The sequence below is a fragment of the Dasypus novemcinctus genome, chromosome 25 (genome assembly GCF_030445035.2).
Source record: "Dasypus novemcinctus isolate mDasNov1 chromosome 25, mDasNov1.1.hap2, whole genome shotgun sequence".
NCBI lineage: Eukaryota > Metazoa > Chordata > Mammalia > Cingulata > Dasypodidae > Dasypus > Dasypus novemcinctus.
Window position 1 is genome coordinate 17,255,584 of NC_080697.1, and position 27,849 is coordinate 17,283,432.

Genomic DNA, 27,849 nt, shown 5'->3' on the forward strand with positions numbered 1-27,849 from the left:
GAGGGCCTGCCCGGGAGGAAGGCGGGGCTGGCCGCCAGCTGCCCCCTCTCGCCCCTCTGCCAGGGAAGCCCCTTAGAATGGAGACCTGGTGTCCCAGAGACTAAATGTCAAAGAAGGAAACGGGCTCTTCTCAGGGCATCCAGCCCAAGTCCCAAAGCCCCCCAGTTGAAGAGGCTTAGGCTCCTTCCTTCCCCCAAGAAGGGACCCTGCTGGCCAGAGGCTGGGCGCAGGGGACCCAGGTGCTGGGGACTGCAGAATGGACCGCAGGTGGCAGGGCCAGGCCAGTGGGTGGTGGCCCCGCCTGGCCTCCTGTGTCTGTGAACTGTATGAGGGACACCAACCAGCAGGTGACAGGCAGAAGGGGGAGCAGCGTGTCCAAGAGGCCACTTGGTGGGGACGGGCAGGGACATCAGTGCCACCACCGGACATCTGCCAGCCGCTGCGCCGTGCCAGGACCGGCCTTGCCCCGGGCGGGCCCGAGGGGTTGAGCCGGCTCCACAGGGGAGAGTCTACGGGGACGCGACTCAGTCCACTAGAAGGAGGAACCTGCGAGAGTCGCAGCTGACCAAAGATGGGCCGGGCCGCCTCGAGGGACAGGGAGCGCCCATCCCGGGACACCCGCAAGCGTCCTGGACGGCCGCCCCTGTAGCCAACTGGGCACTGCGATTCAGGCCTCTCCCAAGCCCCGAGTGGCGCCAATTTCCTGATCTTCACAGGAATCACCTGTGGAGACAGGGCACCCAGAGTGGGACTTGGGGTATCCTGGGAGAGCCCGTCCAGCTGGACCCGACGTCAGCCTTCATTTTGGTTGAGTTTACCAAAAATCATATTCAGGGACCTCCTGTGAGCCAGGCCCTCTCCGAGGCCCCGAGGGAGGAGAAAAGTAAGCTGCAGGTTCTTCCCGCACGGGCATCTGATCCAGAGGTGCCCTAAAACCCCCAATCTGAACGGCATCTGCGCCAAATCCCAGGAAGTGACCCGGTACAGGGAAGGCTGGCAGGGAGAGCTTTCTGGGCCGAGGGGACAGCCCGAGACTGGCTGCGGGGCGAGAGGGGGTCGGAGCACAGCTGGTGGGCGGCAGACCCCTGAGAGGCGTGAGTGCTGGACGCCGGTGGGTGGGCTCGATTTGCCAGGCACTGGGGAGCCACTGCAGACACAGGAGGAAGGTTGTGGCAGACCCCACCCGGCTCTGCATGTGGGTCCTGACCAGTGCCCCCCTCCATGCCAACCAGCTGTGCCCTGATTGCCTTACTTCCCTCACCCTGGTCGCCTGGCAGAACGCAGCCAGCACCCAGGCCATGCTTCCCCGCCACCCCCCGGCTCCCGCCACCATTTCCTTTCCTGGCCCCATGGTCCCCTCCGGACCCCAGAGCAAACCCAGCGTGGTGTCATCAGCCGTGTGCAGAGCCCCCGGGGGTGCCGGGCTGAAGGAGATGCTGTCACTCAACACCGCAGGGGTACATTGTGCTCCGACACCCCCCGCCCTGCGCGCAGACCCCTTCCTCTACCACCCGCCCCTCCCCCAAGGCCCCATGTCCGGGTCCCAAGCATCCCTTCCTGGGTGTCTGCTCGAGGCATCGCAGCTTGGCCCGGACCCGATGTCCCTCCTCAGGAATGTGCAGGATGTCCCCTGGCCAGCACGGCCGTGATTCACAAATGACCGTCCCAGAAACGTCGGCGGAGGCGCGTTCCAGCCCGCCTGGCTAGGACGGTTTGGGAGTGTTTCTCCGGGGACCTGAACTGTGGGGGCCCGGGGGGGCCGACTCTCAGACAGGAGGTGCCTCTCCTCCAAGGAGCAGGGCCAGTCCCCCTGCTCCCGGGGGCACCCCTGGAGCCTCGAGGCGAGGTGCAGGCAGGTCCAGCGCCGGAAGGAGTGAGCCGCCGGTCAGCGCAGCAGATGGGCGGCTGCGTCCCAATCTTAGACATGCTGCGAAACAGCCCCACGTCGCGCCTGCCTCAGTTTCCCCGGGTATGACCAAGGCCACCCCGGGGCGGTTACTCAGGGCGGAGCTCTTTGTATCACCTCATGTAGTCCTCACAAGCACAATGGGAGGGGGGCATTTTTATAGCCCCCATTTAGAGGACCCTGGGGCGCAGAGAGGTTAGGGAATGCACTCAAGGTCACACAGGGCTAGAAAGCACGTGGCCGGCCAGCATCTCTTCTAAGCCTCTTGCCCGTCCCAAGGCCCAGGTACCCTCCTTCCTGCTTGGCCAATGGACTGGAGGTGACAAGGTCACTTGCCTGAGATCCAGAGCCAGCAGGTGCGGGAGCAGAAGTCAAACCCGGGTCTTGCAACCCTCCAGCCTAGCTCTTCCCCTTGGAGCACAAGTGCCCTCACCCCTGGACCGTGGCTGAGGGTGGGCCCTTCTCACAGAGTGGGGGCCAGCTGAGGACACTGGGCGTGCATGCGGGGGGACGTTGTGTCAGCCTAAGGGTGCTGTCGGGGCGTGTCCTTAGGTCCGTGCATTTGTCAATATTACCTTACCCAACAGGAACCCGAGGCTAGGGACGCGGGCAGGGTGGCAGTTCTTAAGAGGGGTCGCTGAGCGAGAGACGGGCCTTGTTGGGTTGACTCGGGCCCCACCCGGCTCCCCGTTGGGGGTGTGGGGGGGCAGACAGGTGGGATGGCCCTGGTGAGCCGAGCTGGACCATCTGCTGGGCGCAGCAGCTGCCGGGGGCCCGGCCAGCGATGTTAGGGACCCCCACGGCAGTCGTCCCCGTGGGCCTGGGGTAAGCCCAGGTGGCTTTAGGTTTTTAACAGCCCCAGGTGGCCGGGCTCCTCCGCGGGGTTCGGGGCCGCAGGGCTGGAAGAGCTGGCTGGAAGCAGCCCCGCGTTCCCGGCAGCGGGGCCGCCGCGCTGCTCGCCTCTTGCTGCTGGTTTCCTTGGTGCTTCAGCATCCGAGGGGTGTTTGGGGAGGAACCTTTGCTGGCTCCCAAGGCAAAGTGCTAAAAAAGTGCTCCCGGGGCGAGCCAGGCGGTAGAGATGTCAGGAGTCAGTGGGCGGCCCCGAGAGAAGGTTAGGTGCCCTCCGGCTCACCCAGAAGTCTCCCCTAGAAAGGGGAGGGAAGCGTCTGAGTGGGGGTGCTGGGAAAGGCTGAGTCTCCCCCTTCCTCTTTGGCTCCCAGCCAGCCCCGGGGCGGGGGGGTCCGGCCCCCAGCTGGGGAAGCTGCAGCGGCCCCCGCCCGGGATGGAACAAATGGAGGGGCCGTGTCCAGGCGGAGTGGGGTGACGCCCTCTCTGGCATGACTCTGAGTCATGGATTTTCCACTGTGGGGGTCAAACAGTAAGACCCAGGGGGGCCTGTGGAGCCCTGGAGCAGGGGCCACCAGAGGGCCTCAGGCCCCCCCAGGCAGGGCCAGGGAGGCCGAAGCGCTGGCGCCAAACTCAGCGACAGCCCCTGCCCAGAGGGAGCCCCGCCGCACAGCTGGCGCCCCCGGCGCCCCCAGCGCTGATCCTCCCCGAGCTCCCGAGGCGCCCGGCGTCCCCTCCCGCCCCCAGCGTGACCACCCGGGGGCCTCAGAGCCACGCCGCCCCCCTTGGAGCTGGGACCAACGCTCGTGCGTCCGAGCAAAGGAAAGGGCTTCCAGCCCCTTCGCCTCTTCCCTGTGCCCGCCTGGCCCGGGGGCCTGGGACACCGCGGCGGGCCTGGCAGCACCTCCCAGCCTCCAGTGGTCTCCCCTGGGCAGACCCTGCCCTGGCAGCGCCGAATGAACCAGGCTCTCCGGGACGGCGCCGTGTCCCCACTTCACCCCACGCCGTCCGGGCCCTGCAGGGACGTCCTCCACGTCCGGTCCCAGGAACAGAGGTCTGTCCAGGACCTCCGGGTCACCCCTTTCTGGAAAGAGAGAATTGCTGCCTGCGGCCGAGGTCTGGCTTATCGGCAGCGTTGAGTCCGCTGCGCCGGCCCCTGGGACAGCTGGAATGCAGGCACCTCCCTCCCGGACAGGGCTGGCAGCTCCCACGGCAGTCTCCGGAGCAGGGTGGGCTGAGAGCAGGCTGACCCCGGCCAGCGCCTTCCAACAGGGGGGTGGACAGGAGAGAGGCCACTGACAGTCTGTCTTCCCAGATGGCCTTGAGGCCCAGGGGGCACTGGTGGCCGGTCCTGCCATCCAGGCTGCTAGGCCTGCTCCTGCTTGGAAACTTCCAGAGCTCAGGGGCCAGCCTTCACTGCCCCTGCCCAGACCGACAGGCCTCCACGGCTGGATGTCGGGGGACCAGGCGTGAGCTGCGTGGGGCCTCACCACGGTGCGGTCAGCACCAGGGCCCGGCGCAGAGCTCCCTCGGGCCAACCGAAGGGCCCGGCAGGCGTCCGATTAGCCTCCGGCTGGAGTGGGTCAGCTCAGGGTGCCCACGCCGGCATGCTCGTGCCGAACAAGGGCCCGGGGTGGCTGGCGGATGGCGTTACAGGAACCCCGGGGGTCTTGTGCATTCCGAGAGCCGCCCAAGCATTGTCTCTTCCAAATGAGGAGCCCCCAGTCGTCGCGGGCACGACTTGTCCAAGTCACGCGGCAGTTCCTGCGCCCCTCGCTTTGCTTGGCCGAGCGTCTGCCGTGGGTCACGGTCACCTACTAGGCCCCAGGGACTTGGTGGTGGAAGGAGGCAGCGCCTGTTCTCAGGGTGCCTCCATTTCAGAGAAGCAGCTAACCAGTAAGTGAACCAAAGAGGTAACAAGAAAACAGCACATTCTCTGAGGGCGACGAGTGCCAGGAAGACAGCAGAGCGGGGGGTGGGACAGGGTGGGCAGCACTGCTAGGAGGGAGCCCGGCGAGCCTTCCAGATGGGGGGACAGCAGATGTGGAGGTCCAAGGCAGGCAAAGGTTTGGCACGTTTGAGGATCAGGGCAAGAGGGGCAGCGTGACTGCACAAAGGGAGGTGGGGACATGGCGGGGCCTGTCCTGCTGGGGACTTAGGCTTGTATTTCGAGTGTAATGGAAGTCGCTGGAAGGTTTTAAACCAGAGTGGCGATGTGAAGGGACTTAAGTTGTTTAAAGATCCCTCCTGACTGCTCTGGGGAAGTCAGATGGTTGCAGTTCAAGAGGAAGCACAGAGAGACCCCCAGGCTGTAACTGGGAATGGGGGGGGACAGAGGGTGGGCTGGCCACGGGTGGCCGCGGGCATGGGCTGCTCCGGAGGCAGAGCCGATGGGACTTGCTGGGGACAGGAGGGAGGGAGAGGTGGGCTTGGGGAGAAAAAACCACCAGGGTCCTGCGCCTTTGACCTGAGACCTGGGTGGAAGGTGGACATTTACTGCAGCGGGAAAGAAAACCCAGGCAGGAAGGGGTCAGGCCCGGGGCTTCTGTTCCAGACCTACAGGTTAATTTTGAGATGTTTATTACAAATCTGCGAAGGCAGTGAGAGCTACAAATCCGCAGCTCCAGGGAGAGGTCGAGGCTGAGAGAGAAATCTGTGCGTTATCAGATCGAAATAACATTTAGGGTCACGTGGCTAGATGAGCTCAGCTGGGGAGAGGGTACAGCTGGAGAAAGAGCAGGGGACCCCGGTCCTGGGGGAGATGCAGCCAGAAGGGGGGTGTTGAGAAGGGGGCCCAGGGAGGGGGGTGTCCCAAAGGGCAAGGGGAGGGTATGGGGAAAGGAAAAAGAGCCCACGTGCCAGCTGCCTCTTGGAGAGCAGGTCGGGGGCCACCGAGAAGCTGCCGGCGATCTGGGCACTGCGGTGGGCATTCAAACTGAGCCCAAGGTGGGACAGAGGGGACGGACTCCAGGGCCGGCAGGCAGGGCCATCAGCCCCCGTTGCCAAGCCTCTCGCGGGGGCCCCTGAGGTCATTATCCTTCTCCCCATTAAGCAAATGAGGCCCGAAGCTCTGCCAGGCTGTGCCCAGGGCTGGCGGCCAGCGCAGGCCGCTGGCACCCGAGCCCGGTTGTCTTCATACTCCGTCCCCTTCCCCACAAAACCCCGCCAGCGCTGGCTGCCCCCCCTCCGCTGTTCCTTTGCGCATCTCCTCCCTCTTCCCATCCATCCTGGTCCTTTGATCATTCCTGTCATCTCCCAGCAGTCCTGGCCTCGCCTCCCTCCTCCGGGAAAGCATGGCTTTGTCCCTTTGATCCCTGCCCGCCATCCCCTGCTGTGTCCCTCCCTCCCGCCCTGTCACTGCAGGACGTTCGCACCCTCTGCCAAAGGCGGTGGATCGGGGGCCTGCAAGCGCATCCAAGAGCTGCGGGGGCGGGGAGCCTGGGCGCTCGGGACGGGGGCAGGGGCTCCCGCCTCCCTGACGCCTTTGGAGAAGAGCCCGGGGTGGGGGGCACTTTCGTGCAGCCGCAGCTCGGCAGTGAGGGTCCAGAGGTGGGACCCCCAGGCCATGGGGGGCAGCCACAAGGGCCACACTGGGTCACTCGCCTGATGGGACACGAAGGGCCGTTAAGCCTTTTCTCGAGACAATGGCACCGGCAAGACGTGCTGGCCCGGAGGCCTTGGCAGAGCATCCCTGGCACACCAGCCACCATCACCACGCACACCCCAGGGGCAGGGGGACAGCGCCGAACGTTCCGTGTGGAGCCCGGGTGACTTCAGCCAGGCGCAGAGACCACGCGGGACATGGAGAGAAGCCCCGGTGGCGAGCGAGGGCACGTGGCTCTCTGCCCAGCCTGGCCCCTGTGCCCGCCTCGGTGCCCCCCTCCCTGCCCGGCCTCCCCTCCTGGCCTCTGCGAGAGGGGCAGCCCGGGCTGCCCGCAGCTGCCTCCAGGCCTGACACTCGGGGTCCTGCAGCCCGGCCACCCCAGGAGCACCTGGTACCTGGCTCCCTTCTGGTAGAGCCAAGAAGGACCCCCCAGGAGGCCCCGCTGCACTCCCTGAAGCCTGCTGGGGGGACTGCAGCAGTAATTAACTCCCCGCACATCCCCTGAGTTATTTTTAAGCCCCGCTCCTCCCCAGTTTATTTTTACAGCGACACTGGTACTTGGCTGGCCGGCTGGCCTCCCCAGGTGCTTGTGCCAGTTTGGGCCCGGGAGGGAGCAGGGCAAGGTTTGCCCCCCCAACCCCCAGTGCCCCTGCAGAGTGCCAGAGTCAACCAACCCCTGGCTGGGTGGCAAAGGAGATTCCTGGGTCCAGCCTGGGATGAGCTGACGGGCGGCCACAGAAGGGCCCTGGGAAATGGCATTTCCACATCTCCAACTGGCCTCGGACACACGTGTTGTATGGCCCTGACCAGGTCGCCGCACCTGTCCAGGCCTCTGTGTCCTCCTTTCTGAATGGGGAGAGCGATAGTGCTACCCTGTTAACACCCGCGCAGCAAGCCATGAACTAAAACACTACAAAAAGGAGTATTGGGGTTCTCTACCGTGCAAACACGCTGCCCCCCCCCAGGCCCTCCAAGCCACAGCTTTCTCCCGGCGTGAGCAGCGCCTCCATTCCCATTTGTCTCCCTGAGACGCCTTCCACCTTTTCAGGCTGGCTGAGCTCTAACCCAGGCCAGCAGGGGCGAAAGGCAGCCTGCAGGCTGCGGGTGGCCTCTAAAAGCCGGGCTTGGGAGGACGGGGTGGGGGGGCAGAGCCACCCCTGCCCCTGCACCTCCCCCCTCCCAGGCAGCCTTCCAGGGAGCTTAGCATGGGAAAGCACTGCCAAAAGTTAGCTCCCAAACCCTTTCCCTGGGTTTGAAATTGCAATCGCGAAGGCTGGAGGTCAAGGGCATGACACAGAGGGTGTCGAAAGGCAGGCCAGCTTCCTGCCCTGCAGGCAATGGGGAGTCATGGAAGGTTTGTGAGTAGGAGAGGGGCATCTGCGGAGTGGAGCAAGATCCGGAAGGAGGTGTGGGGAAGACTGGGGGAGGGGGAGACTAGAGACCACCGAGGGTGACAGGAGGCTGCCAGCCCAGCCCAGGCTGGCGCTCACCAAGGCCAAGGCCGTGGCGGTGGCTGCTGGGACAGAATGGGAAGGGCAGGACTGGTTCGCCTTGTGAGGGACGAAGGGGAGAGAGTCGGCTGAAGGAATGAGGACACGAACGGAAACCAGGCAGTGCGGAAAGGACGCGCCTGGAGAGCAGGGACAGCTCAGGTGGCCAGGCCAGGCTTGGGTGCGCCTGGCCCAGGCAGGTGGGGGCTAGGGACAGAGCAGGAACGGGAGCCGGTGGCAAGGTCGTGGTGGCCTCCCCTGGGCCAGCCTCGGAACAGTGCAGGCAGAGCCTGGGCCCACTTGGCACCTGAGGGGCAGGAGAAGGAAGCAGAGGGAGCTGCAGAGGAGCAGCGGGCAGCAGGAGGCCACGGCGTCCAGAGATAAGCCAGGGGCCTGCCCGACAGTCAGGGCAGCCATGTGTGAGCGTCCAGGTTGTGCACTGCCCAAAAGCCCTCAGCCGAAGGGCCGAGGGGGGCTGACACCCAACCCGCTCTGCTCACCAAGCCACGAGGGAGAGCGGGCGGCATCTACCCAGAGGGGGCTCATTTTCTAATCTGCCCCAAGGTGCCAGGGAGCTGGGGAGCCCCTACCCACAGGGTACTGGGTCTGAGTGGGTGGAATGGGGGCAGCCCGGTTGGGAAGGAGAAACAATACCTCTAACACCCAGCAGAAGACCAAGGAAAGGGGCTGGCAGGCAGTTAGGGGTACAGCTAGGGGTCAGCCTCGGGGAGGGGAGACCTTCCCTCCTCTGCAATGGGAGAAGTGGGGAGAGCAAAGCTCACAGAGGCAGGGGGAGACGCATGTCAGGCGGAGCTCAGCTCTGCCATGTGCTCGCTGTGTGACCTGGAGCACATCGCTCACCCTCTCTGTGGCTCAGTCTCCACATCGTGAAATGGGGCCCTTAATAGTACCCACGAAATCGAGCTGTTTGACGGTGACAGGCGATACACATACGAGCTGGCTGAGAGCAGGGTCTGGCACGTAGTAAGGGCTGTGTAAATGTTAGCCAGTGCGGTTTGGAATCGGGGAGGAGGGAGCGGTGACAGGGGCCTTGAATCATTTCAAGAAAGTCAAGTGCAGAGAAAGGCAGCTTGCCTGGCTCCAGCGCAGGGGTGGGGGCGGGGCAGGCCGTGGGTGCAGGGGCGCTGGGAGCAGGACTTGGGCGAGTCTGGCGGAGGCTGCCCAGCTCGGAGCTCCTGGCACCACGGAGAGCGGGCTCAGGACACGGCCGCCCCAAGAGGACGCCTCGCGGGAGCGCGGGAGCCCCAGGGGCGTCTCCCTGTGGAACCCTGGCCCGCCTGGCTCCCGGCCAGCGGTGCAGAGGGCATCATGGAAAAGGCTGAAGGGCAGAGCCTGGAGGAGAGGGGGCATGCGGGGCGTGCCAGGCCCGGAGAGGCAGCTGGGGGTGGGCACCTGCTGCAGGTCTCCCCAAGGATGGCGGTGGCTGGTTGCGTCCCCGCGGAGGACGGGCCAGGAGGCGCGGGCCGAAGCCTCGTGCTTTCATTCGCCACCAGGAGCTTTGCCGACCGGGAGGAGGGCTGAGTGGTGGGTGCTGTGGGGGAGAGGCGGGGTCCCAGCCTCGGTGGAGAGGGGCGCCCCTGTCCGGCCTGGGCCTGCGCGGGCGAGGGGGGCTTTGGGGGCTTCCTTGGGTCCCTGGCAGCCCAGGGAACGGGTGGGCCCAGAAGTCAGGTCCCGGGAGGGGACCCTGCTGAGACAACGATCTCCTGCTTTTCGGGGTCTGTCCAGCCTCTAGCCATGCCCGTCCCCTGCCCTGGGTGGTGGACAGAAGCGGGGGGGGGTGGGGTGCTGGGGTGACTCTGTGTGGGCACGAGGGAGTTTGGGGTTGGGGACGCCCCGTCTGCAGGTGGGCTCAGGGGAGAGAAGGTTCCGGCGGCTGCGTCCAGGCCCCAGGCCCCGGCGCCTGGAGACCTTCTGCTCCTGGGCACGGTGCCAACCTTTCACATCTCCTGCCATCTGCTCCACGTTCCCCGCTAGGCCAGAGCTGTCTGGGCCACTAGCCATGACCACAGAGGAGTGGGGGGCGCAGGTGACGGATCCGGGGCTCATGGCGCCCCGCCCTGCGCGCCACACACCCGCCGCATCCGTCACGGCCAGCTTCGTTCACTCCCTGGGTGTCCGCCGTGGGCACTGGGCGAGGGGGGTCGGGGGAAGGGGGCACCTCACAGCTGGGGTCCGGAGGAGCAGGAGCCCTGGGCCTGCCCTGGAAGGGCAGCGGAGAGGGGGGACCCGCGCGTCGCGGGGAGGGCATAGGGGGCACGTGCCGGCTGCAGCAGAGAGGACCGGCCGCCTCGGGGAGTGGGGGGAGAGCAGGCCAGCTTGGGGGCATGGCTCGAGTGTGACAGTCCTTCCGGGCAGGACTGAGAAGCCCTGGCCTGTTCTGTGTCCATTTGGGGAACTAAGAGAAGCTTCCGAGGGTGACAGCTCAGAGCCGTGCTTGAAAATAAAAAATTAGTGGCAGCACCTACGTCCTGGGCCCCTCCACATGCCAGACCCTGAACTAGCACAGTACACACTTGATGTCCAACCCCACAGTCACCCAGGCAGCTGGTAGGAGACGGGCTCCCAGGGGCAGCCCGCTTGGCCAAGACGCCCAGCGTTTCCAGGCTTCGGGGTCCCCCCCTGTTGCATGGGGGGGCTGCGCCAGGCTGCACGTGGGGATTCAACACTGCAGAGTCGTCCCTGACCCTGGAGAGGGCTGTGCCCAGGGCGGGCTCCCAAAGCCAGGCCAGCGCCCTCCTGCTGTGCTGCCTCGCCTTGCGGGGCACGCCTGGGCTGCAGCGCTTGAGGGCCGGGCCCCCATCTGCAGGGCACGGCGCCCCTTTGCCCCAGTGAGAGTAAAGGGGGGCTTCCAGGGAAGAGCAGCGCTTGGCCAGCGCCCGGCCCTATCTCTGCCTCCCCCGGCCTCTCCCCGCCGTAACGCTGACCTGCAGGCAGCTTTGGCTCGCCCTGGCCCCCGCTGGGCCCCAAGTCTTTATAACCCCACAGCTGAGCACCCCAAAGCTGGCCCAGCCCTGGAGTCCTGACCCCCCCTGGGCCCAGCCTGGCCCATGGCTTGGGTCCACTTGGACCCCGTGTCACACGCTCCAAAGGGGCTGCCTAGCTCCCGCCCTTTGATTAGGGTTTTTTTTTTTGGAATGGAGCAAGTACCCCACACACGCCTCCACAGTCGGCCCCCCTCAGGGCCTGGGCTCTGGCCCCCCAGCTCCCTCTCCCCACCTCCTGCTCTGCCCGGCTCAGGGCTACACAGAGGCAGCCCGGGGGTCCCCTAAGAGTCCTGCAATGTGGGGAGCCCTGGCCACTTGGCCCCTGGGGTGTTGAGCCTGGAGGAAGGCAGGGAGGGGCTCAGAGGACAGGGCCCCTCGCCACCAGGCTGTCTCCATCAGCCCGGGGCTTGAGCACCCACTGTGTGCAGGGCACCGAGACTGCAGGACCCAGGTCCCACCCGAAGGCTGGCGGCGGTGCTGGGGTGACGGCTGCCGGACATGGTTTCCGTGCTCCGCGAACCAAGCGGAGGGTCCCGGGGACACCCCACGTGGTCAGTCCTTGAAGGGAGCTGGACCCCGCGGGGCCCAAGGCCCAGGTTGAAGCTGGATGCCCGCGGGCGATTCGCGTTTCACTCCCGGAGCCTCATCAGACGAGCTAATGAGGCGCGTCAGGGTGCAGCTTGCAGATGGTTCACCCAAGGCCGCCTGGGTCCCCGGTCCCGCCGATGTGTCACGAGAGGCACTGCTGGCAGAGGAAGCAGAGGCTCTGCTCCAGCCTCCGAACACCCCCTTTCTCTCCCTTCCACCTTCCCTGCTGCCCAGGCCCAGCTGCAGAGGAGGGGGCGGCCCAGGAGGCGAGACCCCAGCCAGGGGACCAGCCCTCCAAAGCCGTGTCCCGTGGCCAGCGCTGCCCCCTCCCCACGCGCCGCAGGCTTTCCTAAAAGGAGCCTTGCTCCCGGAGGTATCCCCGTGCCGAGGAGGGGGGCAGACATGCCAGGCAGCACCCGCCAAGAGGGGCCGTGCGAGGGCGGGGGTGGGCGCGTGCGGGGAGCTGCGTGGAGGGGCCGCGCGGGGCCGGAGGGCTCCTTGAGAGGGGGTGACGCGGCGGCCAGCAGTGCATGGAGGGAGAGCAGGTGCCGAGGGTGTTGAAAAGGGAGAACTGCCCAGCACTTCTGCGGATCCGAAATGGTTCTCAGAAGAAAAGTTTAACGAATGGCAAAAATAAATAAGAGGGAGGGAGGAGAAAAGAGAGGGTGGTATCAGCGCATGACCTTGATGCAACTTCTAGCGACAACCGGATGTTCACACCGACTAAGAAACCGAGGCTGCTTCCAGGGGCCAGGCCCCACTTTGGAGGCGGCTGGGAGTGGGGGGCGCCGGGCCCCCAGCCCCGGGTAGTAGCTAGATTGGTGGCCCTCTGACCCCCTTCCCCGGTTTCCGGGGCCCACTGTCCCGACAGGCCCCCCGCACACCCGCAGCACACCTTGGGATGGGTCTGTCCTTGCGGGGCCCAGCTCCCCGCCTGCCCGCTGGGGGCCAGGCCGAGCCCTCCTCACCTCTGCAGCCCTTCCCGGTGCTCAGCCTCGTGCCTGGCACAAAGCAGCGGGTGCTCAGGCGACGTTTGCTGGATTCATTGGTGAAGACAAGCGAAAGGGGAACGGAGCCCAGCCAAGCACGGCAGGCTCCCTGGGGCCCCTGCTTCCCCACCCTCCTGCCCTGGTGCCACCTCTTCCAGGTGGGTGCTGGGTGTCCCGTCTCCTAAGGCCGGTGGAGGGAGCCCTCTGGGGAGCCCCAGGGCGTGCCCAGGCCCGGCTGGCAGGAGAAGCGCCCTGCTTGGCAGTCGAGGCAGCATGCTGCTGACCCGCCCTCTCCACGCCACTGCCTTCCAGGACAGGCTGACGGGGAGCAGTTGGTGAAGGCCCCGTGCCAGTCCAGGTGGGCCGTGGACCCTCATCCCCGACCCCCATCCAGAGGTCCTAGAGGCCACCAAGACGTAGCAGGAAGAGAGCAGGACTTGGCAAGGCGGGCCTGGCTCTGCCTGTGGCCGTGTGGCCGTGGCCGCGTCCCCCGGGTGGATGAAATCAAAGAAGGCTTCACGGAGAAGGTGACACTTGAGATGGGTTTTGATGGAGAAGTAGAAAGCCATCAGGCGAGAAAAAGCAGGAGCAGGGTCCAGAAATGTACACATGCAGTGATGGCCCTCAAAGAGGCACAGAGTCCAATCCCACAGGCAGACCCTGCCCAGAACTCACTTCTCTCCTTGGGGCCCTACTGTGGAACACGGAGTAGGGCCGGGGCTGACTAACAATTTGTAAAATCCTAAAATCAAACTCATCAGACAGAAAGAGACCTCAGGGACCTCACCACTGAGGCTCAGGGACGTGGCATGCCTTTCGAGGGCCCCACAGCCAGCCATGGCCCGTGGGCCGAACTGGCCCTGTTTGTGTAGATAAAGTTTTATTGAAACAGGGTCAGGCTCGTTCGTGTACACGTTGCCTAAGGCTGCTTCGGGCCACATCGGCAGAGTTGAGTAGCTGTGAGAGAACGTTCGGCTGCAAAGCCTAAGATACTTTCTATCTGGCCTTTTACAGAAAAAGTTTGCCGAGCGTGTCCTAAAGCTCGGATGGGAGCCAGGCCTCCAGACAACTAGTCAGGTGCTCTTAATTCCTGCGCCCCGCAGCCCCTTCAGGCAGCTCCGGGACACTTGGTGCCCCCACCAAGGATCGTGGGGCAGAAGCCACGCCCAGCCCGGCCACAGGCGCCCCGAGACTCAACGGGGCGACTCGCTGGGAGCAGTTCAGCCCCACCTGGGCGTCTGACGAGGAGACACCAGCGTCTCCTCCGTGGCAAAAGGAGGAAAGTCAGGGAGTGTAAATGCGTAAGACTTGGACCAGCCAGATGCCAGCGTGGCCGATGCAGCCTTTAAAACAAAGCAGCGCGGGGTCAAGGGCAGGTATCTCTTGGCCAAGATGGCCAAGTTCACCTTCATGGTACTTTAGGATTCCTTTCGCTCAAGCCCCGGGAGGATGGAGAACAACAAAAAAAGGACAAACACCCCTGCCTTCCCAGAGCTTCCAGCTTCTACCCGCGAACGGAACTAGTCGACTCACATGTCGTGCCTCTGCTCCCCCTGCCTCCCTCCCTCCCCTCCCCTCCCTAGACCTGGCCACATTCTCAGCTCCCCTCTAGCTCAGGCCTGAGCTCTTGCAGCCGGCCCACTGCAGATGGCCCCCTCCTCCCCTCTCCCACTGCCCTGGTGGTCTCCATACTTCTGGGAGCACGTCCTGCCCTGCTCAAGAGCTCTCCATGGCTCCTTGTGCCTGCAGGTTAAGACTTAAGTTCCTGAACCTGACAGGCAAGCTCTTTGAATTTTAGCCCTTGCCCACGGGCCTTCAACAGGCCCGTGAACTTTCTGCTTCCAGAAAACCAGTGAAAGTTTTGTGGCTGCTTCTCCTGTAATAGCCACCATAATCTACCTATAAAAGTAAAACGTTTACAAAGAAACTCAACTCAACCATAAGCCCATAATTCAGAGAGAAACTCTGTGAGCATTTTGGCGTATTTCCCTCAGCTTTCTTTCTGCGTGTTGCTGTGCTTGTGTGTGCATATATATAGATGTATTTACAGTGGAATAGCCACTATGCATATAAGGTCATAGCCCACTGTTTTCGTTGAACATTATATGGTGGTTTTCTGTGTAATTAAAACACCCCTCAAGAACAGCACTTTAATGGCTGCATAATATTCCATCTCATAAATATACCTTAATATGTTTAACCAAATCCTATTGGTGAGCATTTGGACTGTTTACAATTTCTCACAATGAAAATGCTGCTATAAACGCCCGTGTTCATAAATCTTTGTTCCAATCTCTGGTTATTTTCCCAGCAGAAATTCCTCGAAGTGGCACTGCAGGGTCGGCGGGTAGGAGCAGCGCTAAGGTTCTCCGTGCCCTGCATCCTGAGAGAGTCTGCTGGGCCCCCAGTCACCCCCATTTGCAAGAACCCCCATCAGGCCCTCTGCCCGAACACGCCTTGTGTCTTCCCAGCCATCCGCCTTGGCTTCAGCGGGAATCCTGCATTTCCCATCCATCCTTCCGAGCTCGGCACAAGGCCACCTCCTCCACGAAGTCCTCCCTGACCCCTCGCTGGAAGCCTTCCACCTCCAGCTCTCCTTCAGCCCCTGCTATAAAGCACTGCCCACCTTCGCGGCAGGTTGTAATAGCCTGGGTCATAAAAGCTCCTTCTTCCTCCTGAGCACTGGAACTTTCAGAGTTGCTTTCCCTGAGCTGTTTCATCTGATTCACTCCTGGCCTGCAAGTTTTTAGAGGGCAGGGACCTTGGTTTCATCAGCTGTTTCTTCCGCCCCTGGCCCCGTCACCCAACTCCAGGCTAGGACAAACTCGAGCGAGCGCTTGATTGAATGCAAGGTTTTAACCCAGGCTCCTCAGCCTGTCAGAGAAGACTTCAGGGTGCTCTGCTCTGCACACGGGGACAGTGGAAAGAAGGCTCAGCTGGGCCGGGGGACCCTAGATAGCCCAGCCCTAGCTCTGGCACTGCCTTGCTGTGACCTCGGCTGGCCCCTGCCCCTCTGGGCCTCGGTTTACCCATCTATACATTGAGCGGGTTGAACTACTGAGTCTCACACTCCAGGACTGGCCGCTGCTGCCCCGGGCACCTAGAGCAGCCCCGGGGCATCTCGGGGCCCCCTCGCGAAGCTGGCCTCTGGGCCGGGACAGAGGGAGCTGGCCCGGGAGGCAGGCTGGCCCTGGGCCAAGCTGTGTCTGCAAACACTGACCTTGGCTGCCGCAGGGATTTTCCATGACACCAGCACCCTCCCTCTCAGCTCCCCCCTGCCCCGCCACGTGGGCCTGGGGAGGTGGGGGATGGGGGTGTCGGGGGCTGCCCCACATCAGAGGCCCCTGGAGCCCAGGGATGGGGGCATCTGCTGGGGGGGAGGCAGGGGAGAGCTAAAGGAGAGTGCACAGAGAGCAGTGGCCCTAAGTGGAAAGTGGGGGGAGTGGAAGGAGGGGAGAGAAGTCCTGCTGGTGGGGCCCCCGGGAGAAGAGAGCAAGGGGGATGGGGGGATGGGGAGAGGCCTTGGAAGGGGGAAGGGTGGAGGGAGGAGGTGCTGGGCCTCCGAGCCGTCCTTCTGAGAGCTGTGGACTGGAGGGGGACAAACTCCAGACCCTGCTCTCTGTCCCCACCCCCACGCCAGCTCCGGGAGGCCTTGGTGGCTTTGTAGCCCCGGCCGGGGGGCGGGGGGGCTCGGCCAGGCTGGGGTGAGTGTGGGGCGGCTTCCTTCAACCTCGTGTGTGTCCAGGGGGAGCTTTCTGTCGCCCCCACCGCACACCTCGGTCGGAGCAGCCAGGGCCACCCCCATCCCACGGCATCTCCTGAGCGGCCGCTCCCACCCGGACCCCGTGTGGGACCCCAGGGCACGTGCGTGGCCCTAGGAGCTCAGCGCTCTGAGACGACGCCCCTGTAGGAGGAGTGCGCCTGCGCAGGAGGAGCGGGCAAGGGGGCACCCAGCGGGGCCTTAAGGAAGGGGGCGGGCAACCCGGCTCCCCCACCCCCACCCAGTGCCTGGGCACCCGCACCGGCTTCCTTAGGCGCCCTCGGGGTGCCCACTTCCTGGCTTCACCCCTTGGGGGGCTCCCCGCTGTGGCTGGGCCCTGCAGAGGCCGGTGAGCCCTTCCCCGCTGCCCCCAGCAGCCCCTGGGAGCTGCCCCCCGCTGCCCTGCCCCAGGCCCAGCCCCCTCCCCCTTCGGCCTTGCCTCGGCCGGGCCCTTCCCCGGGGACACAGGTCGCCCCGTCCATCTTCCCACAGGGCAAACATTAGGTAAATCGGTGCCGTATTTACCTTAGATAACTATGTCTGCAGGGAAACAGGTGACAGCTGCCACCCAAAGGGTTGCGTGTGTGGAAGGGCTGGGCCACCCAGAGGTGGGAGTTCAGACAGGGGCCTGGAAGGACGCTGGAGTTCCCGAGGCTACAGAGCAGCAGTTCCCAAACTGTGTTCCCAGGAACACTTGTCCATCAGGCAAGTGTCCACCGGTCAACCAAGAGGGGCAGCCGAGCACATGCTTGCCAACTCCGACTGACCTTGCACATGAGCTTCTGGGTGGCTCTGAGAAAGCCGGCTCGGACCTCCAACTTTAAATCCTGTTTGCTTCAGCACTTCCCCAGGGGATTTCACCAAGCCACTCTGCTCTCATCCAACAGCCCCGGGAAATGAACTTTGGGAAACACTGTTTCCTAGAATGTTGGCACTGAAAGGAACTTTATTTTTTATTTTATTTATTTATTTATTTCTCTCCCCTTCCCGCCCCCCACCCCAGTTGTCTGCTCTCTGTGTCTATTTGCTGCGTCTTCTTTGTCCGCTTCTGTTGTTGTCATTGGCACGGGAATCTGTGTTTCTTTCTGTTGCGTCATCTTGTTGTGTCAGCTCTCCGTGTGGGCGGCGCCATTCCTGGGCAGGCTGCACTTTCTCTCGCGCTGGGCGGCTCTCCTTACGGGTGCACTCCTTGCGCGTGGGGCTCCCCTACGCGGGGGACACCCCTGCGTGGCAGGGCACTCCCTGCGCGCACCGGCACTGCGCATGGGCCAGCTCCTTATGGGTCAAGGAGGCTCAGGGTTTGAACCGCGGACCTCCCATATGGTAGACGGACGCCCTAACCACTGGGCCAAGTCCACCGCCTGAAAGGTACTTTAAAGATCACCTTGATCTGGGGAGGTCCCAAAAACATTCATCGTAATATGGAATTTTTATCGACCCCTGTGTCCTAAGCTTTTTAAGTCTATTAACCCATCCAATCCCAGTGGCAATTCCACAAGGGAAATCATCATTATTCCCATTTTACAGATGAGGAAACGAAGGATCAGACACTTCTCTTGGCCAAGGGGAAAAGCTGTTGGGCTCCAGAACCTGCCCTATAACCATTCTGCAAAACTGCAGAGACCCCTTATCTTCTTTCAGTAGTTCAAGAACAAAACAATAACTTCGTCCAGTCCCATAGACTCTGTTATCCCAGGCTCATCAGAAGCTCTGATTGGCACGTATAGCCTTAATTAATTTTAATGGGAAAAGTAAACATATCACCGCTTGACCCATGATCTGGGAAGCAACTACACTGCACTGATCAATACAGCACACTCAGTAAAATCTTCCAGACAGTGAAGGGGCAGGGGAATGGGGAAAATAGCCAGAGGCCCTGGGGCAGCGCTAGGAAACTTGCCCTGCCCTCCTAGGTCACCCATGTGACAAGCAGAGGACCGGAGTGGGGAGGGGCGCACCCAAGGCACAGAGGCAGCTTAGCCCCCGCGCTCTCCTCCACCCGAGGCTGCGGCCAGCATTCTGGCCTTGTGGCGAGGCCAGGGGTAGGTCATCAGGTGGACGGAAGGACCAACGGGGGGGCAGGCAGTGAGCCCAGGCCAGAGCAGCCAGCCGTGCTTTGACTAGAAGGAAACGACCACAGGGAGAGAAGGACCCACACGAGACAACCAGAGCCCAGGCCCTTTGCACCTGCCTGGAGGACCGAGCTTCAGCCAGTTTCTAGGCTCCTGAGTGAGAGCAGGAGGAAAAGAGAACTGAAGCCCAGAGTTTCCCGCCCCTGGTTTTTCCTGGGCCCAGGGGGCTGACTCGTGGGCTCATTTGCCACGAGGTTTCGTAGGTGAATTCTGGGTTCCCAGGCAGGTTCTGGTGCTCTCTCTCAGTGGAATTGTGCCCAAGCAGGGGTTGCCAGGCCCATGGTAAGGTATCCTGAGTTATAGTCCTGGCTCTGCCGTTCACCACTGTGTGGCCTTGAGCAGGTTGCTTTCCCTCTCTGGTCCTCCACGTCCGTACAATGTTTCTTACTTGGCGAACCTGGAAGTCTCTGGTGCTTTCTGGAAAGGGTTGCTGGCAGCCCGGAAGCCCCAGTCGGTGCTCCGAGAGGCAGTGGCTGGAGTCTTCAGGCTGTGGGTTGAGAATCACAACGGGTCGGTCCAGCCTGCACTGTTAGGGGGGTCCTCAGAGTCACCCCTTTGAGTGTGTCAGTGGCACAGAGGCCCAAGTGGAGCCTGTCACCAGAGACCCGCAGGGTCGGACAAGAGGAAGAAGGTGGGGGCTCCTTTTGGCCCTCCCTCTCTTGTAAATCCGAGCCTGGCGTGGGCGAGGGCCAGGAAGGCGGGGGGCCTGCTGGCGGGCAGGCGGGCCTTGCAGAACTCCCAGGAATTACAGGGCCCCCTGGGAGTGGCTCGACCCCGGCTGTGTCCCTGCCGACGTCAGCAGGTCCCCACAGCTCCCCCGCCCTTTTGCCCGGGCCCGATAACCAGGGCAGCGTCTGCCTCCCGGGGCGGGCCGCTCCCGCTCCGCTTCTGCCGGGCCCAGCTCGGGGTGCCCCTGAGGCCGAGGCTCCCAGTGGGACGCTCTCGTCTCCAGACCTTGGGTTCCCATCCTGGGGTCATCCTCGGCGGGGTGTAAAACTCCAGCCCTGCCCTGTGCTAACTGGTGGCCGCCCCAGCCTCCCTTCCCCCAACTGTCACATGGAGAGAGTCACAAGAACGGCCTCTTAGGAACAAGTTAGTAAGTACCGGAAGGGTCGGACGTTCTTCTTAGGCACCTCAGCCTGTGGTCGGAAGTGGGAGCAGCCCCTGGGGGGGAGGGGACATCTGACCCCAAGGCTAAGGGACCCCAGGCTGGGCTGACCTGCGCAGGCCAGCGGCGATGAGAGCCTCCGCTCGAGCCTGGAAGGGCCGCTTGCTCTGAAAGTCCCCCGGCTCATCAGGACAGGGAAGCAGTTGTCCCTCGAGCTGGGAGAGAGGGCGAGCAAGATGGCACTGAAGCCGGGCCCTGGGGGGTCCTCAGGATTTAGGTGGGCAGTGGCAGGGAGGAGGCAGCGTGAGCAAAACCCAGCAGGAAACAGGCAAGCGGTAGGACGGGGGCGTGGGGCGAGGGTGGGCCACCCGGCGTGGCTGCTGAGGGGTCTGGCAAGGGCCGGGAGGTGAGCTGGAATCAGATCTGGGGGGGGCCTCAGATGCTGATCTGCTGCCCCCCGAAGCGGGCGGCTTGGCGGCAGCCCACAAAGGGCAGTAAGGCTGCCGGGCAGGTGGGCCCTGGGTTTCCTGAGGGTCCGTGTACCCGAGAGAAGACACCGACGATGACTTTGACCTGTAAACGCCTGTCCGCACAGCTTCTGCCGAGCACGCCACAGTTTCTGGAGTACTCGCTTGTCCGGGCTCCTTCCTCTTGACAGCAGCAGCTCTGGCGGGCAGCCAGGGCAGGGATTAGTAGCTCTCCAGCACAGCACCCACTCCCCGCCCCAAGAGTGCAGGCCAGGCAGGTGAGGTCCAGAGAAGGGCAGCGATTTGCCCGAGGTCACACAGCCAGCAGGGGGTCGAGCTGGGCCCGGCACCATGGCACCATCGGTGGCAGCACGCCCTCCCCCACTCCCTGAGCCCTGCCCGGCCTGGGGGACAGAAGGACAAGAATGAGAAGCTGCTCTGGCTCAGGGCCCGCGCAGCTGTCGAGGTGAGTTGTGGCCTGGCTGCCGCGACAGAGCTGGCGGGCACAATCTGTTCTCACCCTGCTGGGGGCGCGGACGGGCCAGGCTTTGGCGGCTCAACAGCTCGAGTGTACAAGCGCCTGGCAGAGGTGGCGCCGTCCCTGGCTCCCCACTCGGTGGCCGGCAGGAAAGCCCATTCTGAGGACACTGTCCCACATGTCCCGAGCAGCTGTCCCCAGACCTCTCTGAAAGTTAAGATTGCAAGGGCTCTGGGTTGGCAGAGATGCCAGCGTTACTGGAACTGAGCTGCCCCACATTTCTCCTGGAAATGGGAGGGAAATCTGGCACGTCCTTCATTATTAATCATAGTCATAATTGAGCACTTAATAGGCGCCAGGTTCTAGGTTAAGTGCTTGTCACACACTATCTCACACACTCCTCCCCAAAGTCCTGGGAGGCAGGCGCTATCTATCAGCCCCATTTTACAGACGAGCGAAGGAAAACACAGGTTACATGGGAGGGAGACTGTTAGCCCACAGCAGAGTCAGAATTTGAAGTCAAATCGGACACCAAAGCATGCATTTTCTGCCTTGAGGTTTACTCATGCAATGCACTTTGGTATATGGCTGGTAACACGGAGGTGGAACCAGAGAGGAATGTGACAAGGTCCGACTGTGCCAGCCCCTCCCCCAGAAGCCAGCGTTTAGCTGGGGGCACTGGGGGACAGAGCAAGAGGGAGGGATAACATTGGCCCCAGAGTTCAAAGCTGAACATTTAAATACGACAGAGATCACTTCCCGCTCTAAAGAATCCAGGAAGGCTGCATGGGAGAAGCAGCATTTGGTTGTTTTGCTATGGCTTGGAAAGGAGGGAAAACTGGAAGGGCCTCCGGCATTGTTTTATTATTGTAATTCTATTAATAAAAGTAATAGATACTCTGGTGAAGGCAGCAGGGCCAGGAGCAGCAGACCTCATCCTGCAAGCGAGGAAACATGCTCAGAGAGAGGGAGTAGTTTGCCCAAGGTCACACAGGCACTAGTCACAGGGCCAGAACTAGTGCCCAGAGCCCCTGAGGTCCCGTGCAGGGGACTTCCCCGTCCAGGTGGCCAGGCAGACGCCCTGATGTAAGGCCACCTGATGGTATGAGTGGCAACACACCTCACAGGACACCGAAGGGCAATGCCACCTTCCCATGAGGACAGATCCCCCACTTTGGGGCCAGGCACAGAGGGCAACCCTGGCCCCCAGACAGACCCTGGAGCACTGAGCGCACCGCTGGGAGAGGGGACAGGGTGGCAGCTCCTTTCTCCTCCCCTGGTGCTGGAGGTCAGCCATCCTGGGGAGGCTGGAGGGCCCCAGCTGCCAACTGCTCCAGAGAGCTTGGGCCAGCAGCAGGGAGGGCCCTGCCAGCCTCAGTTTCCCTCCCTCCCCAGGGAATCACAGGAAGTTACCACCCAGTCAGTCCACCCTCCTCACCTAATAGCCAAGGAAACCAGAGCCCAGAGAGGCAGAGCCCGTGGGCACCGACCGCCAACCCGGTGTCCGTCGCGCTGGCCCTGCTGCCTCTGGACCAAGTTCCCCGGGAGGGGGGGGGGGGCAGGGCATAGAAAACGGCCCAGCGACTCCAGTTCAAAGGCGGCAAGTGCTCGGTCCCCAACAGCGGGACCTGGGGATGTCTGTTGTCGCCTCCCCCTCCTTTCCTTGGTCACAAGGGTAAGGAGTTGGGCACCTGCCTGGGGACAAAGCACTGCCCCTCCCCCCAAACTCTGGTCGTTCCCCTTGCAGAATGGGGCTAGAAGGCCAGAGAGGCCTGGCACGGGCCCGGCGGGGGAGGGCGGACGCGAGCGGGGACAGGAGGCGGTTTCCTGGCAGGACCGCCCCACGGGTGCACTCTCTCCCTCCCCACCCCCCTCCCCCGTCGCAGGCTACGGCCACGCGGCGCCCAGCACCGATGGCGGCAAAGTCTTCTGCATGTTCTACGCGCTGCTCGGCATCCCGCTGACGCTCGTCATGTTCCAGAGCCTGGGCGAGCGCATCAACACGCTGGTCAAGTACCTGCTGCACCGCGCCAAGAGGGGGCTGGGGCTGCGGCGCGCCGACGTGTCCATGGCCAACATGGTGCTCATCGGCTTCTTCTCGTGCATCAGCACGCTGTGCATCGGCGCCGCCGCCTTCTCCTACTACGAGCGCTGGACCTTCTTCCAGGCCTACTACTACTGCTTCATCACGCTCACCACCATCGGCTTCGGCGACTACGTGGCGCTGCAGAAGGACGAGGCGCTGCAGACGCAGCCGCAGTACGTGGCCTTCAGCTTCGTCTACATCCTCACGGGCCTCACGGTCATCGGCGCCTTCCTCAACCTGGTGGTGCTGCGCTTCATGACCATGAACGCCGAGGACGAGAAGCGCGACGCCGAGCACCGCGCGCTGCTGACGCGCGGCGGCGCGCGGGCGGGCGGCGGGGGCGAGGGCGCGCGACCCGGCGACGCGGGCCCGTGCGCGGCGGCGACGCAGGCGGCGGCGGCGGCGGCGGCGGGCGGCGGCGGCTTCCGCAACGTCTACGCCGAGGTGCTGCACTTCCAGTCCATGTGCTCGTGCCTGTGGTACAAGAGCCGCGAGAAGCTGCAGTACTCCATCCCCATGATCATCCCGCGGGACCTCTCCACGTCCGACACGGGCGGCGAGCAGAGCCACTCGTCGCCCGGCGGGGGCGGCCGCTACAGCGACACGCCGTCGCACCGCTGCCTGTGCGGCGCCGCGCCGCGCTCGGCCATCAGCTCCGTGTCCACCGGCCTGCACAGCCTGGTTCCCTTCCGCGGCCTCATGAAGCGCAGGAGCTCCGTGTGAACGCCGGGGGGGGGGGGGTCCCCGCGGGGCGTCCCCACCCTCCGCGCCCCCCCCCCCCCAACCTCCGACTGTGCCTGCTCGCACCAGCCGGCCGGAGCTCGGGCTCTGAGGGCCCCTGGAGCCCCCTTCTGCGCCCTGCAAATTCCGAGAAATGTGAAACTGGGGGTGGGGGTGGGGAGGGCAGAGAAGCTGGGAGCCCCCCATCCTTTTGGAAATCTAAGGAGCTCCCCAGACCTCAGAGGCCCGGCAGGTACCAGACCCCCTGCCTCTGGCGGGGGGGAGGGGGGGGGCCGTGGACCCTGTTCCTTTGCATCTCTATACCTCTGACCTGCCAGGTCTCCCGCCCCCACCCCTTCCCTGGGCTCCGGAAGCCACGTTGTCTTTGTCCAGGTCACCCCCACTTGGTCCCACGCTGGCTCCTCACCCCCAGCCGTGTCTCCCAGCCTCCCACCCTTCTGTGTTGTTTGCATGGCTTTGCAGTTATGGGGAAAGTGGGAACCCAGCAGTCCGTGGAGCCAGCCGTCAGAGAGCAGGATGGACAGAAGGACGGCTGAGCAGGATGGCAGTGGATGGGACGGTGGCTCTCCACTCTGCAGGGAGGTTGGGGCTGGGGGGAAAGCCGACTGCCCTCCAGCCGCTTTCTCCTGGGAGGTGGCAGGGCGGGGAGTGCAGCCTTGGGGACACTGCCTTTGGAGTCTGCAACTGAAAACTCCAGCATGGCCGTCCCCGGCTGCCCTGGAGAACCGCCGGCTCCTAAACTCGTGGGGTGATATCCGGCCTCCGAAAACCCTGGCTGCTCATGCATTTCATTCTCATGACACCCAGTTAGGTCATGGGGCCGGCGTTCTCATCCCCAGGTGACAGATGAGAGCCCTGAGGCCCCAGCGGGCTACACTTAGTCACAGAGGTGCCACAGGTGACCCAGATAGCCAAAGGTAAAGGGGAACAAGCACCCGACTGCTTGTCCCTGGCCTGGCGCCTTCCTCCCAGCTCCTCGGCCTGCTCAGCACCCCGCGGGCTGGCGTGGGCACCCGGGACTCGAACCAGTGCCGAACGCACCGGGGCTGGGCCGCTGCCGAGGCTCAGCCTCTGCTGCTCTTGGCCAGGAGGCAGCAGGCTCCGAATGAGCCCCGGGGGCGGGGCAGGGCCCCTCCGTCTCTGGACTGCCTGCCCGCAAGCAGGGGAGTCCCTGGGGCCAAGGGGAGTGGAGTGGGGTCCCATAGAGGAAAAGCGGGGAGCTGGGGCCTAGGGGGGTGGGAATTGGGCAGAACAGCCAAGAGAGCGGCGGGTGTCCCCGCTAGTTTTCCCTGGCCCCACAGCCGGGCGCGGTGCTAGGGGTCGGCCAGGGCTGCAGCTGGGAGCACCCCTCCTGGGGGGCGGCTGGCCCCGGTGTGCCCGCTGCCCACTCCACCTGCCATCCAGAGGCCCGGATGGAGTACAGCCAACGCAGGAGCCCCAGCCGGAGCTGGTACAGGGACTTGGGGTGGCACCAAGCCGGAGTGAGCGGGCGAGGGGCTGACGCCTCCAGCCTGTCCTCTGAGCACTGCTGGGGGCCCGTCCCGGCATTCCGGGAGGCCACGCAGGGGTCCACAGGGCGAGCTGCCTTAGCCATACCCTCCAGCCTCTGCGAAGCCCTAGGACAAGCCTGGCATGAGCTACCCTTGGCCACTTCCATGCCGCGGAGTGACCGCCCGGACGCCCCGGCCCGCAGGCCGCCCTTTTGTGTGTGTTGGGGGACACAGAACTCCGCTGCTCGCCTCTGCCCTGTGTGTGACCCTGCCCTCCAGGGGTCCTGTCCTGTCAGTCCTGAGGGAGCCACAACCAAAGCTGCGAGTGGGGAAGGAGACGGGCCGCTCCGGCCGGGGCTTCCCTGGGGAGCTGGGGGGCCGGGGCGCCTCTCCCCCACCCCCGCCCGCCGCAGGCAGCCCCTGTGCTTCCCCGATGCCTTACGCCTGGGCGCACTGCCACAGAATATGCAATACGTGTGGGCGCACGCCCCCACCGCACCCCGCCCCGGGCAGCCCCTCCACCCCAAAGGCCGCCGTGGCTGCCGCGGCCCCCTCCCAGCTCCCCCCCACCCCCCGTCTGTCTTCACACTGAGAATGGCGCCTAATAAATGCTGTCCATGGAGACCAGGCTGAGGCTCCGGCTGCCTCTGTCCCCCCAACCCTTGGCGCGGCCAGCCTGACCGTACCCCTCGCTGCAGGGGCCTCTAGGAGAAACCTGAGGCCAGCACCAGCTTCCCTTTTGTGATTTCCGCGAAGCCCTCCTGAAACAGGCCACCAGAGCAGGCGCAGACCTGGTCCAAACCCCCCTCTAGATGAGTCACCTGAGGCCCAGAGAGGGCAAGCCCCTTGCCCCAGGTCACCCAGCAGTGAGCAGCAGATCCAGGTTCAGAGCCAGAACCGGGGACTCCTGGTCCAGTGCCCCTTCTCCCACCGCAGGCGGTATCTGGACTGGGGACCCTCCCGGGCTGGCTTGGCCCTGGCAGTGCCTCCTGCCAGCTAGAAGTGGGTGCCCTGCCCCTCAGCGGGGGCTCTGGTGGCTCAGTGGATGGATGGACACGGAAGGGTCTATTTCGGAGGGGACCAAGCACATTTTTCAGGGTACATTTTTCTCTGCATCTGAGGGACACCTCAGGCCTGGGACAGGGCCACAGAGCCCAGGACAGATGCCCCCGGCCCAGCTGGAGTCGTTCCCTGGAACGCTAGCCAGTGGCGTCCAGCTTCACTGAGCCCAAGCCAAGATGCTCCACCGTACAGCACAACCCCAAATCTGTCCATCCTCCTGCTGGTCTGTCTAGCTGTCTAGCTTTCATGAAACAGTACTTAACCCCTGCTGCCTCCCATGCACCTGACACTTCGTGTTCTGTCTCATTTTCTAAAACGCTGGTCACCACCCACTAAATTGATTTCTTCACCCACTCATGGTTTGCCACCTCATATGGAAAAACACTAGAGTGAAGGGTAGTCCACCCTAGGCCGGTGGAAAGAGAGAGACTGAGCTCTTGGGGAGTGCAGGGTGCCAGGAAGGAAGCGGCACCTGCGCCCCCCAGAAGGCAGGACCCGGGCGGGCCGCTCGGGTGGGAGCTCCTGGCTGCTCCCCGCGGCTGCAGGCCGGCTCCGGCGCCCGGTCCTTGCCGGCCCGCGGCCTCCGGGCGCCACGGCAGAGCCGGGGCTCAGCTCCTGTTGGCTCGCAGCTCCTAAAGCCCCCTCGACGGAAGCCGGGTCGGGCATCTGGCCCCTTGGCCCGACGGCGCCTGTCTTAGAACAGCTCATGGCGACGACGGCAGAAACGGTTTCATTCTTGAGGTCAGCAGTGACCAGTACGAGGTCACATCTACTTTCTCGCAGGACAGACACGTGCGGCCACTTGCCCTCCTTTATTCCCTGAGGCAACATCATCACAAACAGAAGGGGAAGGAATCCCGGGGGCTGCGCTGATGCACCCAGGGCTGTGCAGCTGGGAAGGGCAGGCGTGGGCTACAACCCGTCCCTGGCCCCCAGCTCAGAGCCACCTGCGGGTAACCAGCCCCCCTCCCCTTGCCTCCCTGCCACGTCCAAGGAGTCGTACAAAAAGAGCTACGTGTGCAGCAGAACTTAGAGAAAAGCACAGGGCGGGGGGCGGGGGGTATAAAGAGATGGCGGTCCCAGTGGTGGGATGTGAGCCTCACACAGAGACAGCAGCTGCCTGGGAGTCATGTGTCCCCGCGGTCGGCTGGGTGGGAACAGGGTTCCTTGGTCAAAAGGATTCGGGGGAATGCTGCACACGGCACCCGCTCCTGAAGTGCCACAGGGCAGCTGGGCCGAGTGAAGGCTCTGAGAAGTCCTGCAGCCAAGGCAGCTGTTGGCCTTCGCTTAGCCCGGCGCTGCCCAAACTCATTCCAAGTGCCAGACACCCCGCTTGCATGACACCTCGCCACGTCTCGGGTGCCACGGAACACACTTTGGGAAATGCTGGTCTATCGAAATCTCACTGTCCGGCAAAAAGAGTCCTGCAGGGCACACCCAAACGTTTGACTTGTAAAAGTCCTTCTACAGCTCAAGGCCAAATAATACGAAATACTTCTTTCATCCTCAGTCATGTGTCAGCCCAAACCAAGGCTCAGAGCTGCTCTCTGGCCCCCGGCTAAGGGGCAGCGGAACGGGAACTTGAACTCGGGCCCGACGGTGCCGCGGCAGAAACTCTCACCCCCTCACTGGGTACCGCCCGCGTCACAGCCCGTGTCCTCGGCCAAGGTTCGGCAACAGTGGCTGAGCTCTTTAGAACCTTAGAGAGGAAGCTGTGCCCTGAAGGATGACAGAGCTGATGGGGCTACCAACGCCCAGGTTCCCGGTCCTGCCAAGTCCATGTCTGGAGCCACCCAGCTCTCTCTACAGGCTCAGGCGCACCCTCCCCAGGTCCAGCCACCTCTCCACAGCCTGCCCCAGGAGGGTAGTCAGTGGATGTCTCACCCCAGGGACGAGCACTGCCCGCCCTGGCCGCACGTGTCCCTGCCCCTCCCCACTGCCCACACCCGCTTCCCAAGTGGCCTGACGCCCAGAACATAGCGGAGGCAGTGCCCTCCTCTTGCTCAGCCGGGCAGGAGCCACACGGCTGGACCAGCACCCCCCCGGGCACCGCCATAACCTCTTGTCAAAGATTGTAAAGAAACACACACACACGTG

The 27,849-nt window shown here is 63.7% G+C and overlaps 1 protein-coding gene and 1 long non-coding RNA gene across 2 annotated transcripts in view; one reads left to right on the top strand and one right to left on the bottom strand.

Moving 5' to 3' along the window:
- Window positions 1–25,317, top strand: part of KCNK3 (potassium two pore domain channel subfamily K member 3) — a 33,339-nt gene extending 8,022 nt beyond the window's left edge. The window contains exon 2 of the mRNA XM_058287743.2: window positions 22,260–25,317. Coding sequence (XP_058143726.1) covers window positions 22,260–23,182 — 923 coding nt within the window. The 3' untranslated portion in view covers window positions 23,183–25,317. The remainder of the gene's footprint in view (window positions 1–22,259) is intronic.
- Window positions 16,963–22,265, bottom strand: LOC131275952 (uncharacterized). The gene is made up of 2 exons (XR_009183417.2): window positions 20,002–22,265; window positions 16,963–18,807 (listed from the first exon to the last, which is right to left on the bottom strand). It is a non-coding gene; the product is annotated as an uncharacterized lncRNA (long non-coding RNA).
- Window positions 25,318–27,849: the final 2,532 nt, after the last annotated feature.